At 39.6% G+C, this 21,321-nt stretch overlaps 1 protein-coding gene across 2 annotated transcripts in view; it reads right to left on the minus strand.

Moving 5' to 3' along the window:
* CMYA5 (cardiomyopathy associated 5) overlaps positions 1-21,321 on the minus strand; it is a 100,218-nt gene that overhangs the window by 19,753 nt on the left and 59,144 nt on the right. For both annotated transcript variants that reach the window (XR_004268806.1, XM_032277316.1), the window contains 4 exons: positions 19,701-19,819; positions 13,848-13,997; positions 10,803-10,949; positions 9,560-9,707 (listed from right to left, as the gene is read on the minus strand). Coding sequence is in view for 1 of the 2 variants with exons in the window: in XM_032277316.1 (XP_032133207.1) it covers positions 9,560-9,707; positions 10,803-10,949; positions 13,848-13,997; positions 19,701-19,819 (564 nt within the window). In the remaining variant the exon portion in view is untranslated. The remainder of the gene's footprint in view (positions 1-9,559; positions 9,708-10,802; positions 10,950-13,847; positions 13,998-19,700; positions 19,820-21,321) is intronic.

A 21,321-nucleotide genomic window follows, 5' to 3' on the forward strand; every position in this document is an offset into this window, starting at 1 on the left:
ACAAAGGAGTGAGATCAAACAAATCTTGGCTGCTGTTCTTTCTGAGACAAAGTAACTTTTCCCATTGCTGTGCAGAGAATCAAAGTGAAGAATGTGGTTCTAATACAATGGACAAAAAGGAGGAATTGTTTGCATTTATTGACTAGAGATGATCAAGTTTTGAGCTTCTTTATTCATCAATTAATTCTACAGTTAGACTGGTTCTCCACAGCTGATCTCTTAGAGATTGAACTACAGAGATCGTAGTTAAACAGTTAATGCTTTACAGAATTTTGAAGCACTGGATAGTGTAAAAAACATTTTAAAGTTGGTTGTGAAAACCAGATGGTCAAAAGAACCACAACACATGGCCACTCCCAAAGAGCAGAATTTTCCTTCCAGTCCTGAATTCTTACATTAAAGATCCAAAGAGATAAAAATGAGTTTGGCAGTCCTGGGACTCTGAAATTAAGGATGAAATATTTTAGTCTATTGATGCCAACCTAGGGAATAAGACATTGAGGCCTGTCTTGCTGGGGGATGGCACTGATGTAGACTTAGCAAAAGAACAGGGTAGTAATTTGTGGCCAAGAAAATTTTTCCTGCCTCAAAAAATTATCTATTGTCAAACTCAGCAGGAATCCAGAGGCTGAAGAGTCAAACCTGGGCTGTGGACTAAACATACCATTGCACCTCCTGGCACTGAGTGGTCTCTTAGCACCTAAATGGAAAGCAACTCCAACACAGCTTTAAACTATCAACAGGGCTTCACATGTGGAATTTCCCTTTATTTCTAAATTTGCTGGGCTATATCCACTCAAAAACAAAGAACCCCTTGCATTGTTCTATAACTACTATAAATTTTTGCTTAGCCAGCCCCTAATGTGCTTGCCTGCAACAAGAAAAATAAAAATGAATCCACTGGCAAGGTCTCAAATAGAATAAACTAATGACAAGCCTTATGTTTTAATAAGCTCAATGTTGGTCTTAATGAAATGGGTGGATGGTCTTTTTTTTTTTCCCCCTACAAATGGAACTGTCATTGGTTTCTTTGGCTTTCACAAAGGATTTTTTGGAACATATTGTTGATATCAGAAGGAGTCTTTTCTTTTTTCTTTTTTTTTTTTAGGTTGTGAGGGCCCCAGGATAATCAGGGATGGGAAAAACATTAACCAGAGGGGATTTGAATGGTAAGGCATTCTCTCTTCATATCTGTTTTTCATAGGACAGAGAAAACTAAGGATGCGCGATACCACCCAGTCAACAGTCTATTGAGGGATGCCTCAGTCTATTCGTGACAGCAGTTTTAAAACTAATGGAAAGAAGAAGACAGGCCTGGGTTTGAATCCTGACTCTAAACCCTCACTCCATCATTTCATACTTTGGCCAGATTATTTAACCTCTCTGGGGTCTGATTTAGTGGAGACCACTGCCTGCTCTGAGAAGGTTCACTGAGAGTAGGCAAGTTCCTGGACTGCTGAAGGCCCTCAGTGGAACACCGTCCCCCTTTCCCTTTTCCCTGTAGCCATATTTATGAGATGACATCACTGTTCACTAGTGAGATGGCTACTAGGTCTCAGGGTTCCAGATTTCTGCTGATTTAAGTATCCAACTGTGCTGATGTGATTTATGCAAATGCCAGCTGGGGATGGATGCCATAAAGGGAATTAGTCATTTCAGAGCCTTCGTTAACAGGCTGATGTTGCCTCTGAAAGAGCTGGATTTTCCTTACTGATGGTAGAAAATTGTGGGAGAGATTACTCTGAGACTCAGGCACTCCTGATACAGGGTTCTTCTCATATAGCATCAATGAATTCTCACAGTTAAGGTCCAGGACTCCCATAAATGATGTAAAGTAAGGGTTAACAGCTTAGACTTTGAAATGTGACAAAATGAGGTTTAAATCCTAATAGCTAATACTAGCTGAGTAACCTCTCAAAGTGTCTGTTTTATTTTAGAGTTTTTGTGAGGATTAAATGAGGCAACATATCTAAAGTACTTGGGATAGTGATTGGCACATAGCAATGCTCTATAAAAGTCTAGTTTGGTGGGGTTTTTTTTTCCCCTTGCTCTGTTTTAGCCAGAGTTCACCTCTCAGCTATTTGTTAATACCTAAGCCTGCCTTCCGGCAGTTGGCACATTAAAAAAGATGTTGTTTCTTAAACATTTATTATGTTTATATTTCTGCTTAAATGCCTACATCCCATCCAAATGTACCCTACCTGGTATTAATTCATCCTTTGATTATTATTTTGTGAAGCCTGTCTTCAACTTGAAAGAAACTATCATCATTGCTCAGTCATATGAAATCTCACATCAAAACTAAACAGTTGTTGATTATGAAGATAATCAAGGGCTTAAATAACATACTTTATTAAAAAGCTGTCTAGAGGTAGCTGGCAAGATGGATGAATAGGAACAGCTCTGGTCTCCAGCTCCCAGTGAGATCAATGCAGAAGGTGGGTGATTTCTGCATTTCCAACTGTGGTTCCTGGCTTATCTCATTGGGACTGGCTAGACAGTGGGTGTAGCCCATGGAGGGCGAGCTGAATCAGGGTGGAGTATCGCCTCACCTGTGAAGCACAAGGGGTCAGGGAACTTCCTCCCTTAACCAAGGGAAGCCATGAGGGACTGTGCCATGAGGAATGGTGCATTCCAGCCAAGATACTACACTTTTCCCACAGTCTTTGCAACCTGCAGACCGGGAAATTCTCTCAGGTGCCTCCATCACCAGAGCCCTGGGTTTCAAGCACAAAACTGGGCGGCTGTTTGGCCAGACACTGAGCTAGCTGTAGGAGTCTCTTTTCATACCCCAGTGGTGTCTATAATGCCAGCAAGACAGCACTGTTCACTCCCTTGGAAAGGGGGCTGAAGCCAAGGAGCCAAGTGGTCTAGCTCAGCAGATCCCACCCCCACAGAGCCCAGCAAGCTAAGATCCACTGGCTTGAAATTCTCACAGCCAGAACAGCAGTCTGAAGTCAACATGGGATGCTCAAGCTTGGTGGGGGGAGAATCATCCACCATTACTGAGGCTTAAATAGAGGGTTTCCCTTCACAGTGTAAACAGAGCCACTGGGAAGTTCAGACAGGGCAGAGCCCACTGCAGCGCAGCAAAGCCACTATAGCCAGACTGTCTTTCTAGACTCCTTCTCTCTGGGCAGAGCATCTCTGAAAGAAAGGCAGCAGCCCCAGCCAGGGGCTTATAGATAAAACTCCCATCTCCCTGGGACAGAGCATGAGGGGGAAAGGGCAGCTGTGGGCACAGTTTCAGCAGACTTAAATGTTCCTGCCTGTTGGCTCTGAAGAGAGCAATGGATCTCTCAGCACAGTGCTCAAGCTCTGCTAAGGGACAGACTGCCTCCTCAAGTGGGTCCCTAACCTCCATGCCTCCCGACTAGGAGATATGTCCTAGCAGGGGTTGACAGACACCTCATACAGGAGAGCTCTGGCTGGTATCTGACAGGTGCCCCTCTGGGAAAAAGCTTCCAGATGAGGGAATAGGCAACAATCTTTGTTGTTCTGCAGCCTCCGCTGGTGATACCCAGACAAATAGCATCTGGAGTGGACCTCCAGCAAACTCTAGCAGACCTGCAGCAGAGGGGCCTGACTGTTAGAAGGAAAACTAACAAACAGAAAGGAACAGCATCAACATCAACAAACAGGACATTCACACAGAAACCCCATCTGAAGATCAGCAACGTCAAAGACCAAAGGTAGATAAATCCATGAAGATGAGGAAAAACCAGTGCAAAAACGCTGAAAATTTAAAAAGCCAGAATGCCTCTTCTTCTCCAAAGGATCACAACTTGCCAGCAAGGGAACAAAAGTGGATGGGGAATGAGTTTGACAAATTGAAAGAAGTAGGCTTCAGAAGATGGGTGATAACAAACTCCTCCAAGCTAAAGGAGCGTGTTCTAACCCTATGCAAGGAAGCTAAGAACCTTGAAAAATGGTTAGAGGAACTGCTAACTAGAATAACCCATTTAGAGAAGAACATAAATGACCTGATGGAGCTGAAAAACACAACACAAGAACTTCATGAAACATATACAAGTATCAATAGCCAAATCAATCAGGAGGAAGAAAGGATATCAGAGATTGAAGATCAACTTAATAAAATAAACCATGAAGACAAGATTAGATAAAAAAGAATGAAAAGGAACAAATAAAGCCTCCAAGAAATAGAAGACTATGTGAAAAGATCAAATCTACGTTTGATCAGTGTACCTGAAAATGACAGGGAGAATGGAATTAAGTTGGAAAACACTCTTCAGGATATTATCCAGGAGAACTTCCCCAACCTAGCAAGAGAAGTCAACATTCAAATTCAGGAAATTTAAAGAATACCATAAAGATACTCCTCAAGAAGAGCAACCCCAAGACACATAATTGTCAGATTCACCAAGGTTGAAATTAAGGAAAACAATGCTAAGGGCAGACAGAGAGAAAGATCAGGTTACCCACAAAGGGAAGCCCATCAGACTCACAGTGGATCTCTCTGCAGAAACCCTACAAACCAGAAGAGAGTGGGGGTCAATATTCAACATTCACAAAGAAAAGAATTTTCAACTCAGAATTTCATATCCAGACAAACTAAGCTTCATAAGCAAAGGGGAAATAAAATCCTCTACAGATAAGCAAATGCTGATAGATTTTGTCACCACCAAGCCTGCCCTCCTTACAAGAGCTCCTGAAGGAAGCACTAAATATGGAAAGGAAAAACTGGTACCAGCCACTGCAAAAACATACCAAATTGTAAAGACCTTCAACACTATGAAGAAACTGCATCAACTAACGGGCAAAATAACCAGCTAGCATGATAGTGACAGGATAAAATTCACACATAACAATATTAACCTTAAATGTAAATGGGCTAAATGCCCCAATTAAAAGACACAGACTGGCAAATTGAATAAAGAGTCAAGACCCATCAGTGTGCTGTATTCAGGAGACCCATCTCACGGGCAAAGACACACATAGACTCAAAATAAAGGGATGAAGGAATATTTACCAAGCAAATGGAAAGCAAAAAGAAAGCAGGGGTTGCAATCCTAGTCTCTTATAAAACAGACTTTAAACCAATAAAGATCAAAAAAGCCAAAGAAGAGTATTACATAATGGTAAATAAATCAATGAAACAAGAAGAGCTAACTATCCCAAATATATATGCACACATTCATAAAGCAAGTTCTTAGAGACCTACAAAGAGACTTAGACTCCCACACAATAATAGTAGGAGACTTTAACACCCCACTGTCAATGTTAGACAGATCAATGAGACAGAAAATTAACAAGGATATTCAGGACTTGAACTCAGCTCTGGACCAAGCAGACCTAATAGACAGCTACAGAACTCTCCACCACAAATGAACAGAATATACATTTTCTCAGCACCACATTGCACTTATGCTAAAATTAATCATGTAATTGGAAGTAAAACACTCGTTGGCAATGAAAAGAATGGAAATAATAACAGTCTCAGAACACAGTGCAACCAAATTAGAACACAGGATTAAGAAACTCACTCAAAACTGCACAACTACATAGAAACTGAACAACCTGCTCCTGAATGACTACTGGGCAAGTAACTAAATTATGGCGGAAATAAATAAGTTCTTTGAAACCAGCGAGAACAAAGACACACATACCAGAATCTCTGGGACACAGCTAAAGCAGTGTTTAGAGGGAAATTTATAGCACTAAATGCCCACAAGAGAAAGCAGGAAAGATCTAAAATCAACATCCTAACATCACAATTAAAAGAACTACAGAAGGAAGAGCAAGCAAATTCAAAAGCTAGCAGAAGAAAAGAAATAACTAATATCAGAGGAGAACTGACAGAGATAGAGACATGAAAAACCCTTCAAAAAAAATCAATGAATCTAGGAGCTGGTTTTTTGAAAAGATTAATGAAATAGATAGACCACTAGCCAGACTAATAAAGACGAAAAGAGACAAGAATCAAATAGATTTAAAAAAAAAAAAATGAGAAAGGGGTTATCACCACTGATCCCACAGAAATACAAACTACCATCAGAGAATATTATAAACACCTCTATGCAAATAAACTAGAAAATCTAGAAGAAATGGATAAATTCCTGGACACATAACTCTCCTAAGACTAAACCAGGAAGAAGTCAAATCCCTGAGTAGACCAATAACAAGCTCTGAAATTGAGGCAGTAATTAATAGCCTACCAACCAAAAAAAAAAAAAGCCCAAGACCAGACAGATTCACAGCTGAATTCTACCAGGAGTACAAAGAGGAGCTGGTACCATTCCTTCTGAAACTATCCCAAACAATAGAAGAAGAGAGACTCTTCCCTAACTCATTTTATGAGGCCAACATCATCCTGATATCAAAACCAGGCAGAGATACAACAAAAAAAGAAAATTTCAGGCCAATATCCCTGATGAACATTGATGTGAAAATCCTCAATAAAATACTGGCAAACCGAATCCAGCAGCACATTAAAAAGCTTATCCACCATGATCAAGTGGGCTTCATCCCTGGGATGCAAGGCTGGTTCAACATACACAAATCAATAAATGTAAGCCATCACATAAACAGAACCAATGGCAAAAACCACAGGATTATCTCCATAGATGCAGAAACAGCCTTCAATACAATTCAACATCCTTTCATGCCAAAAATCTCTGAAAAATCTAGGTATTGATGGAACATATCTCAAAATAATAAGAGCTATTTATGACAAACCCACAGCCAATATCATACCGAATGGGCAAAAGCTGGAAGCATTCCCTTTGAAAACCAGCACAAGACAAGGATGCCCTCTCTCACCACTCCTATTCCTATAGTATTGGAAGTTCTGGCCAGGGCAATCAGGCAAGAGAAAGAAATAAAGTGTATTCAAATAGGAAGAGAGAAAGTCAAATTGTCTCTGTTAGCAGATGACATGATTGTATATTTAGAAAATCCCATCATCTCAGCCCAAAATCTACTTAAGCTGATAAGCAACTTCAGCAAAGTCTCAGGATACAAAATAAATGTGTAAAAATCACAAGTATTCCTATACACCAATAACAGACAAACAGAGAGACAAATCATGAGTGAACTCCCATTCACAATTGCTACAAAGATTTAAAAATACCTAGGAATACAACTTACAAGGGATATGAAGGATCTCTTCAGGGAGAACTATAAACCACTGCTCAAGGAAATAAGAGGGGACACAAAATGAAAAACATTCCATGCTCATGGATAGGAAGAATCAATATCGTGAAAATGGCCATACTGCTCAAAGTAATTTATAGATTCATTCCTATCCCCATCAAGCTACCACTGACTTTCTTCACAGAATTAGGGAAAAAACTACTTTAAATTTCACACAAAATCAAAAAAGAGCTTGCATAGCCAAGACAATCCTAAGTAAAAAGAACAAAGCTGGAGGCATCATGCTATCTGACATCAAACTATACTACAAGGCTACAACCAAAACAGCATGGTATTGGTACCAAAAAAGACATGTAGACCAATGGAACAGAACAGAGGCCTCAGAAAGAATGCCACACATCTACAGCCATCTAATCTTTGACAAATGTGACAAAAACAAGCAATGGGAAAAGGATTCCCTATATAATAAACAATGTTGGAAAAACTGGCTGGCCATATGCAGAAAACTGAAACTGGACCCATTCCTTATACCTTATACAAAAATTCACTCAAGATGGATTAAAGACTTAAACATAAGAACTAAAACCATAAAAACGCTAGAAGAAAGCCTAGGCAATACCATCAGGACATAGGCATGGACAAAGACTTCATGACTAAAACACCAAAAGCAACGGCAACAAAAACCAAAATTGACAAATGGGATCTAATTAAACTAAAGAGCTTCTGCACAGCAAAAGAAACTATCATCAGAATGAACAGGCAACCTATAGAATGGGAGAAAAATTTTGCAATCCATCCATCTGACAAAGGGCTAATATCCAGAATCTACAAGGAATTTAAACAAATGTACGAGAAAGAAACAAACGACCCCTTCAAAAAGTGGCCAAAGGATATGAACAGACACTTCTCAAAAGAAGACATTTATGCGGCCAAGAAATATATGAAAAAAGCTCATAACCATAATGAGATACCATCTCATGCCAGTTATAATGGCAGGAAACAACAGATGCTGAACAGGATGTGGAGAAATAGGAACGCTTTTACACTGTTGGTAGGAGTGTAAACTAGTTCAAATATTGTGGAAGACAGTGTGGTGATTCCTCAAGGATCTAGAACAGGAAATACCATTTGACCCAGCAATCCCATTACTGGGTATATACCCAAAGGATTATAAGTCATTCTGCTATAAAGACACGTGCACATGTATGTTTATTGCAGCACTATTCATAATAGCAAAGACTTGGAACCAAGCCAAATGCCTATTAATGATAGACTGGATGAAGAAAATGTGGTATATATACACCATGGAATACTATGCAACCATAAAAAAGTATTGAGTTCATGTCCTTTGCAGGGACATGGATGAAGATGGGAACCATCATTCTCAGCAAACTAACACAGGAACAGAAAACCAAACACCACATGTTCTCACTCATAAGTAAGGGCTGAACAATGGGAACACACGGACAAAGGGAAGGGAACATCCCACACTGGGGCATGTTGGCAGGTAGGGGGCTGGGGGAAGAATAGCATTAGGAGAAATACTAATGCAGATGACGGGTTGATGGTGCAGCAAACCACCATGGCATGTGTATAACTATGTAACAAACCTGCACATTCTACACATGTATCCAGAACTTAAAGTATAGTAATTTTTTAAAAGCTGTCTAATTTCATACCATTATTCCTAAGTTCCATATCCTACCAAAGTAGTTTATCTCAAGAAACTTTATTTAAAAGAAAAACTAAAAACCTGTCTATCAAAATATGAATAATAATAATGATCTGAATATTCATCTTGTTCATGAAGCTGCTCTACAGCAAGGAGGTGATAGGCTAAGAAAATACCACCTCAGTAGATAAGTTAACATTTACCAAATGCCTAGTGGATGCATAGCTGCTTATTGATAAATGTTAGCTTCATCATCTTAGTGACAGAGCGTCACATTTCTTTTCTCCTAGAAGAATCTCTTTACATATTTCATGCTTTTGGAAAGGCAGGTATGTCTCCATGATAATATATATGTAATTAGCTCCTTTATGTTACCAATATATCATGGAGACATTCAGATTTACATCATACACAAGCTCACTGTTAGTTTCCTGAGTTAGGTGGTACAGATTCTGATATAGCTAGTAAAAACCCCATAAAATATGCATAAATCCTGTCTAATGACTGAAGTTAAATATACCTCAAAGAATGCTCTATCATTAAAATTCACATACATTTTTCTTACAAGGGAGTTATTCTGCATTGTAGCATGTGTTTTATTACAAACTTGGAGTTCATTGATGAATAGTGATAGAGCTGCAAATCAAGTCAACGGTTTCATTAGCTCAGCAGGATTTTAGGCTGCATTTCTCCCTTGGTGAGCATAAGCTAGAGGGTAGTTTAGGGCCCAGAGCTGGGCCCTGGGCAGTCTCTCCCATGGAGAGGGCCCCTTACCTGAGCCCCTCACCCTCAGGAGAGTGCTGTCTGCAGTACTCCAGAGTGTAGGTCTCTGTGGCCTCAGGGGTGGCGGGCCGCCATCGGATAGTGGCTGTGTTCCAACACACAGTACAGTCCTCAGCGCGGATCACAGGGGTGGAGGGTGCTGCAGAAAGAGAGTCAGGACAGCTGTGGAGCAATGCCAGCTTGCTTTCCCAGGACCTGAGACGCACGTGGTCTTCTACGGCTTGAGCACAATTTTGTTTTAAATTTTTTATCAGAAAATGTATTCTGTGTTAAAAACCCAAAAGCGATCAAATATAAATAGTGAAGTCTCTCTCCTTCTCTGCCTTCCAAATTGCCCAGGTCTCACCCATCCCCAAACAGCCCCTAATAGTAGCTTCCTATAAATCCCACCAGACTTTCTTTATACATATACAAGCAAATCAAAATAAAGATTCTTTCCCCTCTCCCGGTACACAAAAGTCAGTGAGGATCTTGTCCTCAGTAGGTGCTCAATAAGGCTTGTTTTAAAAGGCAAGAGGAAAGGATAAAGGGTAGGAGTAAACTACTTCTTCCCCTGAGGCAGGCTGCCATTATCTTAAAGGCAGTGCAGCCTTGGTTTAGGCTTCATACCCTGTGAAAAGATTTCAACTTGAGAATGCATTTCCAGTTGAATACCACTGCTTAAAATGTTTTGGAGGTTCCCAGCACCCAGACACAGCCCAATCTTTCTTACCTCTCAAACACGGCCTCTATATGTTAGCCTTTCTCATCTTGTCTTCCTTTCTTTAAGTCTAAGAAATACCAAACTTCTTACGGTGCCCTGCACACTCTATAGTGTTTCTTGCCTTGATGCCTCTATTCATATGTCTTTTTCAAGTGGAATATCTTCCTTTAACACATTACTTCCTATGGATTCTTTAAAGCATTTTCTGCAGGCATCAGCTCTAGGAAACAGTTCCTGATCCTGCCCCTGCTCCAGGCCAACTTGGGTGCCCCTCGAGTGTTCTCATAATAACGTGTGTATATCTGGATATGGCTGTTACCATACATTTTCTATGATCTTCTGTTTTTCCATCTCCCCAGCTGAGTGTGAACGTCTTGAGAACAGGAGCCCAGTCTTATTCATCATCACATAACCAGCCCTTTGCGCAACACTCAACACGCAATAGGTGCTTAATAAATATGTACTGATCTCAAGAGCCTGTGAAGAATTGAGCATTGTCTCCTAATGTGCCCTTAGCATCCAGCTCCTTACCTGTCCTAAAGATTGCTCTTTCACTGGGCAGGCTACATCCAGTGAAGTTCACAGCCATCACCCACACTTGATAGCATCGGTCAGGTTCCAAATCTTCAAAAATGCAGTAACTTTCTTTCACTGTCAGTCTGTATTCTTCTACCAACTCTAGCATAAGACACAATTAAAATCTAAGATATCTTCCAAAGTTAATTAAAGTTATAGTTATTGGAGAAAGTCATCTATGATTTTCTTGCAGTGGAAAACTCAAACTGATAACCTTCTAGATACCATTATGTGAAAACCAGCTCCTTAGAATACATAAGAAAGCAACAGCATTCTGAAAAGAGATACTGAGGATGACACAGTACTACTTGTTAGCACTTATCAGAAAATAATAGCACATTAGTAAGATTCTGAGCTTCATATGCCACAATTAAAGTAACTTATTTAAGTAGCAAATATTAAAATTACATAGAGTTTATGTTAGATTAAATCTCAGTAACACATTCTTAAGAAAATCTTAAGAACCAATACCAATATTTCAGAAGAGTATGTCATAAAAAAAGGACAACTTCATGTTTTTTAAACATCTTTACAGATTAGTAAACTATTTTGGTATTCAGTATGACCTTCCAAGTTTCAAATCCTGGTTCCTTCTAATGAACTCCAGAATTCTTTCCACTAGAGATTTCCACAATTTATACAAACATTTAAATAACTTTGATAGGTTATAAGCTACTCTAAGAAGTAACTTTGTCCAATTAAGACATTTTCCTTCTAAAATTCTAAAACTTATTTTACTTTGAATTATTTTAATAGTTAATATTACTCAGTGTCATTATGAATATACCTACCAATTTGGGCCAATTTGATTATTCTTACTGAAATTTTACCTCCCTTAAAACATATGATTTTCTTTTTAAATTTTGCCTATGGTAATTTCAGTTATCTCCCCCCTTATTACTCCTGAATATCACATCTTCAACTTTTCCACTTAAGAACCCAGGCTGTTTCTTTAAAAGAAAATTGAGAAGTCTTCAGCTTAGCAGGTCTCTCAGTTGCCTCTCTCCTTTCCAATGAGCTGTACTTGCTGGACATAAAGTTCAGTTTAAAGAATGTCATAAGGACTTGTACGCTGAAAAACATTTCTCCCGTAGCCTAGAATCTGTGTCTACAGTTTTCACTGGAATCATTCTTTTAGGCAAGTTCCGATGATATGGTTTGGTTCCACCCAAATCTCATATTGAATTGTAATTCCCAGTGTTGGAGGAGGGGCCAGGTGGGAGGTGATTGAATCATGGGGGCAGACTTCTCCCTTGCTGTTCTCATGAATGAGTTCTCAAGAGATCTGGTTGTTTGAAAGTGTATAGCAACTCCCCTACTTTACTCTCTCTCTCTCCTGCCGGCCATGGGAAGATGTGTTTGCTTCCCCTTCACCTTCTGCCATAATAGTAAGTTTCCTAAGGCCTCCCTTGCCATGCCTATACACCTTGTAGAACTGTAAGCCAGTTAAACCTCTTCTTCATAAATTACCCAGTCTCAGGCATGTCTTTATAGCAGTGTGAGAATGAACTAGTACATCCTATTACCCTGGCACTCCCTTTAACAATGCACATATGTGACCAGAGACCCTAGCAGACATGGCATGGTAGCACAGACTAGACTATCAGATTAGCTAACTGTTTTAGCACGGTTCAGGGAACAGAAACAATGAGACACAGATAGGGAAGTGTTTGGGGTTGTGGGGGTGTGAAACCCAGTAAAAAAAAGTACTCCAGGCAATAACTATTTCATAAGAAGGGTCTCAGAGAGCCACGGTGTTTCAGAAAACAGCTGGAAATAAATGGAGATGAAGTATGATGTAACAAAACACACACAGAGAGAAATAAACAAAAGCATAAGCTTTGGAGCCTGAAAGATCTGTGTCTGACTCCTGTCCCTGTCATTTACAAGTTTTGAGGCCTTGAGCAAACTACTTAACCTCACATCAGTTTTCTCACTTGCAAATAGGGATAGTAATACTTACTTTGTTGTGCTGTGACAGGCATATGGAAATAGGTCAATAAAACAGGAGTCATTACATTGCAGACAGACTTAGCCAACTTTAAGCCATGCCAGTAGTTGCTTTTTAAACTTTTTTCTAAATTAATTATCACATGACATTTCAAAAGACTTAAATACTAGTAATAGTATAATATATTACCATTCATTCCTGATTACAAATTGGGTGCCTGAGTTAGGGTGCCCAAGCCTGCCACATGCTCATCTGGTTTCCATAGTACGTAGGTCTGTCTTCAACAAGCAACACAGAATGGCAGCACTCCCAGCTCTGATTCATCAGGAAGCACAACCTCAAACTGCCTGGCTTCCAGGGCTTATTAGAAGTCCTTCTGAGCTGAGAGATACTTACGGAGGCTCAGCCATAAGACATACCATTGATTCACCCTACTAAGCACTTTCATTTCTATCCACACATTAATTTGGGACACAGAAAGACTACACCAACCTAGGCCATGCCTTGGGAACTGTGAACACTGAATAAACCTTGTGGCTTCTTGGTAGCTTTTAGCAAAGATAGACCTGAGAAACTGCCAAGCATGACACCCATACTTCATTTGCATTCCAACCATGTGGAACACATTGTCCTCTATACGGCTTCTTCCCTACAAAGTGGAACATGTGACACTTATCTTTCAGGCTTCGGTACTGATTAAAACTTTATTTTCCTTGAAACTCTGGTACATTAGCTCCTTTCTGAAAATGAGAACCACTTCACTGCTCCTGTTATTCCGAGAGCTCAAAGCCAAATGTGAATCAATTACAATATTCATATTGACTATTATGATAATGTTTATGCATTTTTGTTTTCCTTGACCTTGATTCCCAAATTTCGCTTCTGTAGTTATTATTTAATTATATGGTTGTTGGGGTTTTGTTGTTGTTGTTTTGTAAGTGGCTACGAATGCTTTGTGGAAAGAGTCATACTGCAGGTATACGTTTAAATGCTTCACATGAAGATGCATGGATATGCATGTGAATCTGTCTTTGTCTTAGCAATCCTACCATTTACTTCTTGGTCATCTTGTGGTTCCTCCATACAGTAAACCTGAAATGAATCAATGACATCTTCCTTGTTCATGCTCCAATAAACTGCAATCGTTGTACTGGTGGCAGAATTTGGTTCCTGAGGTTCCAATCTAGGAGGCTGTGGAACTGGAATATAAACAACATTTATTGTAACTAATGCTGTTTTTATTGATTTTTAGGGCAAAATTTACTTATGCTTGTTGAAAAAAATTCAAACAATACAGAAATACATGGTATAAAAGCAGAAGGGCTCCTTTGTTTCCCAAAATCCCCAACCCAAATTATATTCTTTTTTAATTTTTTAATTTTTTATTTTCTATTTTCTTTCTTTATTTTTTATTTTTTTATTTTTTCGAGACGGAGTCTTGCTCTGTCATCCAGGCTGGAGTGCAGTGATGCAATCTCAGCTCACTGCAACCTCCACTTCCCAGGTTCAGGCAATTCTCCTACCTCGGCCTCCTGAGTAGCTGGAATTACAGGCATGCGCGACCACAACTGGCTAACTTTTGTATTTTTAGTAGAGGTGGGATTTCACCATGTTGGTCAGGCTGGTCTTGAACTCCTGGCGTCAAGTGATCTACCTGCCTCAGCCTTCCAAAGTGCTGGGATTATAGGTGAAAGCCACTAGACCCAGCCATATTCTTTAGATGCAATCACTGTTGCAGTTGAATGTGTATCCTTCCACAATGTTTTCTATGTATTTGTACATGTGAACATATATAATACATACAGAAATAAACAAAAATATATTCCAAAATGGGATCACTTGAGAATACTCTTCTACAGTCCTATAGCTAGAGCAATAAACTCATGTAGGTTAAAGGAGGCAACAACTGACTTTCTTTTCCTTCAAAATAAAATGCATGCTTTGCAGATAACCAAGGCTGTATCATTCTGTATCAATATAGTCTATATTCGCAACAGAGGCAAAGGAAACCCTTTCAAGATATAGTTAGTATATCTTAAAAGCCTGAAAAATACTTGCAAAAATAAAATATCAAATACTCTTTCTGAAATGACTATCCCATTTTGTCTTTCCAACGTGCCTATCCCTATCAATTTTTTAAATTATTAACTTTTTAAAAATTAAGCAAAATATAAAAACTACAGAAAAAGTAGCCCGCTAATTGATTCAGCATACATTTTAGACAGTTAGTATAACTTCGTTGTTCTGAATTTTAAGGACAACAAAATCCTTGAGTGTTTCCTAGAGACTGGTAAAGTTCATGATTATGCTTACAAACATTAATGATATATGCAACACCATAAATCAAGCTTCAATGCAATTCTCCTCCAAAACTTATGACACAAAATCTTTGAATATATTTTTCAAATTAGAGGAAAAGGTTATTCCCATAGTTGAAAAGATAGCATGCTTTTTTTTTTTTTTAGGTGGAGTCTCACTGTGTCACCCAGGCTGGAGTGCAGTGGCGTCATCTGAGCTCACTGCAACCTCCGCCTCCCGTGTTCAAGCAATTCTCCTGCCTCAGCCTCCCTAGTAGCTGGGATTACAGGCACCTGCCAGCACACCCAGCTCATTTTTCTGTAATTTTAGTAAAGATGGGGTTTCACCATGTTGGACAAACTCCTTGGCCATAGCTGATCTGCCCGCCTCGGCCTCTCAAAGTGCTAGGATTACAGGCGTGAGCCACCATACCCAGCTCAACAGCATGCTTTTACATTTATTTTTTGTGCTTATTTTTTTCTAGTCAACAACTTCCTGAGAGATAAGTTTGCTGAAATACTAACAATATGGACCAAATTTTATGAGATTACTTTATTGAAAGTGGACACCAAAGGAAAACAAAAATAAAGTTCAGTTCAGCAAGAAGGTAAAAATGAGAAAAACATAAATGGGTCTAAAGAATATAAGAAAAAAGACAAACTGAGAAGATTCAATGGCGATAAAGAGCGGAAGAAATACACGGTTGTGAAAAACAAGAAGCAGAAGAGGAGAAGGGTCAAGTTCATGGACTTCAGTGCAGAGTGGCTGGCCCGAGGTTAAACACCGGATCCACCCCCTCTGTTATGTTAGCCTCAGTTTCCCCATCTTTAAAATGAGAAAACAATACTAATAGCATCACCTCCCAGGGTTGTTGTAAGAAGTAAATAATATCAATCAAGTGCTTAGCAAAGTGATGGGCAGGTAACCAACACTAACATTCAGCAAGCAAATGGGACTTGGGACAGGAAACAGAGGGCCGAGGCAGGAAGCTCCTGAAGATGAGGGCTGAACGAGGGACCAATCATCTGGAAAGCCACAGAGGCCACGGAGGTAAGACATGTGGAGCAGGCTGCATGCTAAGGCAGAGGCCGCTGGTAAGAGCGCCTCCCCAGGGACTGATCACGGATCAGAGACCCTGATACTTTCTTAGAATGTATTGCTTGTCTTCCCAGCAGGAAATGGATGTCATATTCTAAAGGATTCCATCCAGATAAATGTAGTTCAGTAAATTTTCATATTACCCAGGTCTATGAAAGGACCAAGCAGAATGTTTCAGCTATAGTCGATCATCTTGGAAGCAGTGTTTGAGAACTACTTGAGGCGTGAACAATGAAATTGCTCCCGCTTTTATCCTCTGAATTATACATGGAGCTGTATCTGCTTTTTAAAAATGAAAACATCTTTCACATTTCTCTCTCTCTCTCGCGTAAATTAACAAACTTAAAAACTGATTAATTGATCCAAAATAATCACTTAATTTTAAGGAAGAAGCAAAGTATGTAGGTTAGAAATTTTGTTTTAATGTGCTCCTTCCCCCAAAAGCATTAACTTTAAAACACCTTTTTTCAGAAACAGGAAATACTTTTACTTTTCAAAGGATTCTGAAATGAAAAGGGAATAAGAATATTCCATAGATATAATCTAATAATAATGGCTGGATTTACAATTCTTATGTGGTAGGACAACATCAGAGACCCGGAGTTTAGCAACTCTGTTTACACTTCTGTAGTAATAAACTTGATTGTGATGCCAGCTGGGCGCAGTGGCTTACTCCTGAATCCCAGCACTTTGGGAGGCTGAGGTAGGTACATCACTTGAGGTCAGGAATAGGAGACCAACATGGCCAACATGGTGAAACCCTATGTCTATTAAAAATACAAAAAATTAGATGGGTGTGGTGGCACATGCCTGTAATCCCAACTACTGGAGAGGCTGAGTCATGAGAATCGCTTGAACCTGGGAGGTGGAGGTTGCAGTGAGCTGAGATGGTGCCACTGCACTTCTGCCTAGGTGACAGAGTGAGACTCCGTCTGGAAAAAAAAAAAGTGTGATGCCAAAAAAAACCAAAATTAAAGTTTAGGGCTTCACTACAAGAGGCTAAGGAACTGGGCAGAAGAATCACCCCTCTGCCTGATGAAATGTGCCCCAAAAGAGCCGCCACACTTGGAGAGTTAAGCATTAACCAAACTGGACTTCAGAATCTGTGGCCAGATACACATTTCCATTCAACCTGGCCTTCAGGAGAACAGGATTATTCACAATAGCCAAAAAGTAAAAGCAACCCAAGTATCCAACAGATGAACAGAGAAGGAAAATGCTGTGTTTACGTACAATGGAGTATTAGCCTTAAAAAGGAGGAAAAGTTTGGCAGGTTACAACACAATGAGGCTTGAGGATACTACTCTAAGTTAAATAAGACAGTCCCAAAAAGAGTAATGCCATATGATTCCAGTTAGATGAGGTACTTAGAGTAATCAAATTCACAGAAACAGAAACTAAAATGGTGGCTGCCAGGAGCCACGGAAAGGGGAGAACATGGAGAGTCAGCGTTTAATGGATATAGAGTTTCCACTTTGCAAGAGGAAGAGCTCTGGAGAGGGATGGCAGTGATGGCTGTACCACAGTGTGAATGTCCTTAATGCCACTAAACTGTACAATTAAAAATGGACAAGATGGTAAATTTTAAGTTATGTCTATTTTACCACAATTAAAAAAAAATCCCCAGGTGCCAGCATCAAGGAAGCCTAGAATTCTGTTTGTTTATCCATGATCTGTGCTTCTCTCATCTGTCTCAGCAGTGCACTCTGCCTCTTTGTTGTGGGGCAGTGATTCAAGTGTAGACTCTGAACCACAGGGGAGTGAATACCAAACTCCCCTGCCACGTACACCCTAACTGGCTATGTTGCCTTCAAAATAGAACGCTTTTCTCTTCCTCTCTTTCCTCACCTTTCTTCACCTGTCGAATGGGAATAACAAAACCTACCTCTTTGGGTTGTGTTGAGATGAGATGATTTGATATGCTTAATGGTTCCCACGATGCCAGGCATCGTGTTTAAGTGTGAAATAAATCATATGGGCTGCTACTTCTCACTGGAAGACTCACATCCTTTCCTCACTGTATCTGCTTAGTTTAGGAAGGGGGTCATCAGATCAATTTTTCAGGTAACAGGTGAGGACTTCATATCCAAGAGGTGTCACAAAATGAGCAAAAACTTTTTAGCAGCAAGTCAACACCTTGGGCTCCAATTTTGTGAAAAAGACACACAAAGTAACATTTATGGCTCTGAGATCATCTGTCCATAAAAGGCTTCGAACCACAGGGACTGCCATGCGCACTTGCTGAATTAATTGCTAACACTTTGTGACATTTTAATTCTGTGACTTCAAAAATATGTTAAATGTCCTCTCATTGTCCATTAAGTATTCAAAGGCATATTCTTCTAAATTAACAATAGCATATAATGAATCCCTTAAATGCAAAAGACTAGCTCTGTTAATCAAACTTTCTTCATTTGCAATCACTGCCCTGTTCTAATCCTTCTTAAAGACATTGCAATAAAACACACTTTGTTTAGAGATATTTCTAGAGAAAATCCATTAAGATCAATGATTGAGTTTTTAATTTTATAATGGGCTAGTGGAGTTTTGTTTTTGTGTGTGTTGTGGTGTTGTTTTTGTCTTTTTAGACACACAGAAGCCTTTTTAGTAGTTACTGAACTAACACTCTGTACAGGAATGAAAGATAATCATCAATTTAAACACAACAACCATCTTTTTTTGTTTTTGTTTTTGTTTCTGGGGTTTTATTTTTTTTAGAGACGGGGGGTCTCTATGTTGCCCAGTCTGGATTCGAACCCCTGAGCTCAAGTGATCCTCCCGCCTCAGCCTCCCAAATGGCTGTAATCTTTGAGGTGGTTTTGGAAGATTATAGCATCTTTTAAGGAGGACATCTGAGCACATTGTACAGTAAGTAAAACTCGGTAACTTCACTGAAACATGGCAGCTTTGAAAAATCTAAATAAGTTTCATTGTCCTGTTTGTTAAAATAGCACATTAAAAAATATTGTGAAGAGCTGGCAGGATGCTTCTGACAGCTGAGTGGGAGGCTCCTGGCTACAGACCATGGTGCTGAGCTGTTAGTTCTCTAAGCTCATCTGTTTAGTTTGAAAAAAAGGGGAAAAGAACTGAATTGAAGAGGGGAAAACCACTCATAAACAGAAATCTGTTTGACACATAGGAAAACATTTGACTTCTTTTTTCTTCTATACCTGGCTGCTGGTATGAGGCAAACGACTCTAGAGAAGAGAGGGAGAGAAATCTTATTTTTAAATGAAAAAAAAAAAAGAGGAGATCCTTTGGTTCCATGGCTCCTTCCACCTCCTCAATCTCCCAGCAAGTCATAAAGCTTCAGATGGAAATGCCCACAGAAATGGGATGCAGGTCTCATGCTCGATTTCAGAGTCTAGCTGTAACATTTTACAACTAATACTTTTCTTTTTCCAGTTGCATGCCTTAAAATCTTGTGTATATATCCTTTACACAAAAAACAAACAAGCAAAAACTGCCATATTTCATTTAGATAATTAATATATTAAAATGCTTACCAGTCACTTGTTTTAACATCTGGTCACTTCTTGCCGAGCTGTCATCATAATGTTCAAAAAGGGAAAACGCAGCAGGCATTTTCTCTAAAGAAGCAGTGCTCTCCATTGCAGAAAGCAACCTATCAGGGGAATAGAGCTCTATATAAGTCAAGAAATTATTAACATACGGAATGAAAGTGGAAAACAGTTGTTGAAAATGAAGCTGGTGTTGGTAGTGGTGCTTTTGCATAAGGCAGGGACTCTCACTCTCTCCAAAAAAGGATTTAAGGCTTTGAAGTCTCAAGATATATGTCTAAAATCTATTCTTAGGCCACTGGTAATAGTGGAAATTTCATTCCTATATCCTCTAGTTAGAAAAGATTCTATCAAACAATACGGTCTTAAGTATTTTACCTATAAAATTAGTCCTAAAAATTACTTCATTTTAGTGATTATTTTCTTTATTTCCTAAAGGGAAAGGATTATATCCAAAGCCTTTCATACCCACTGAGGCTTAAAAAGATAAACATGCTAAGAGCACATCTGGAAACTTCCACACTGTAGATGTCCTTGTTCTCAAACCTCAATATTAAGCTTCTGGTCATTATGTCATTCAAAACTTGTTTACCTACTCTGTCTCAGGCATTGTGCTAGGTACTGGGGAAAGAGCAGTGAAAGAGAATAAAGCTTGCCATTTGTGAAAGACTAAACAAGGCACAATTTATAAATCAACAGCTTATGGACTCAACACCCTCATTAGTTGGACTGCCAACTGAGGCTAAGTCTAAGCATTTGTATCCAGATGAAATCTGGATTTAAACAAACAATGACAAAAAGGTTAACTCTGAAGGGGAAAGAGGAAACAGAGAGTTTGCAAAAGAATTTATTTTTAGCATGGTGCAGTGTCTTTTGCCTGTAATCCCAGTACTTTGGGAGGCTAAGGTGGGCGAATAATGAGGTCAGGAGTTCGAGACCAGTTTGACCAACATGGTGAAACCCTGTCTCTACAAAAAATACAAAAATTAGCTGGGCATGATGGGGGGCACTTGTAATCCCAGATACTTGAGAGGCTGAGGCTGGAGAATCGCTCAAACCTGGGAGGCGGAGGTTGTGGTAAGCCAAGATCGCGCCACTGCACTCCAGCCTGGGAAACAAGAACAAAACTCCATCACAAAAAAAAAAAAAAAAAAAAAAAATTATTTTTAGCATGAGAGGCCTCCAAGTAGAGGAGCAGCTCTCCTCTAGGCACCCCTCTCACATGGGACTGGAATTCTCTTCCAGCAACTCAGTCTGCTGCAAGGAACTGCATCGGCTTCATTTCCATGGACGTCTTGGTTTTCCTAGCAGACCTGCTGCACTTGCTGTTAGAACTCTGTTCTCCCAGACCCTTGCTCAGCTCCTTCCTTGACTTAATTTAGATCTCTGTTCAAATGTCAGCTCCTCCAATTGTACGTTACTAAACAGCCTTGCCTGCCCCCTCGATTCCTCGCTAGGCTTTGTTTTATTTCCCCAGACTTATCACAGCCTCTTTAGTTTTTGTCTGTCTGCTTCACCAGAATACCATTTACATTCGGGAAAGGTCTTTGTATTCACTAGAATACAGTATTCGTTAGAATACACTACTGTATTCTAATGCATTACT

Source organism: Sapajus apella, unplaced genomic scaffold, assembly GCF_009761245.1.
Source record: "Sapajus apella isolate SASKATOON/1434 unplaced genomic scaffold, GSC_monkey_1.0 scaffold1, whole genome shotgun sequence".
NCBI lineage: Eukaryota > Metazoa > Chordata > Mammalia > Primates > Cebidae > Sapajus > Sapajus apella.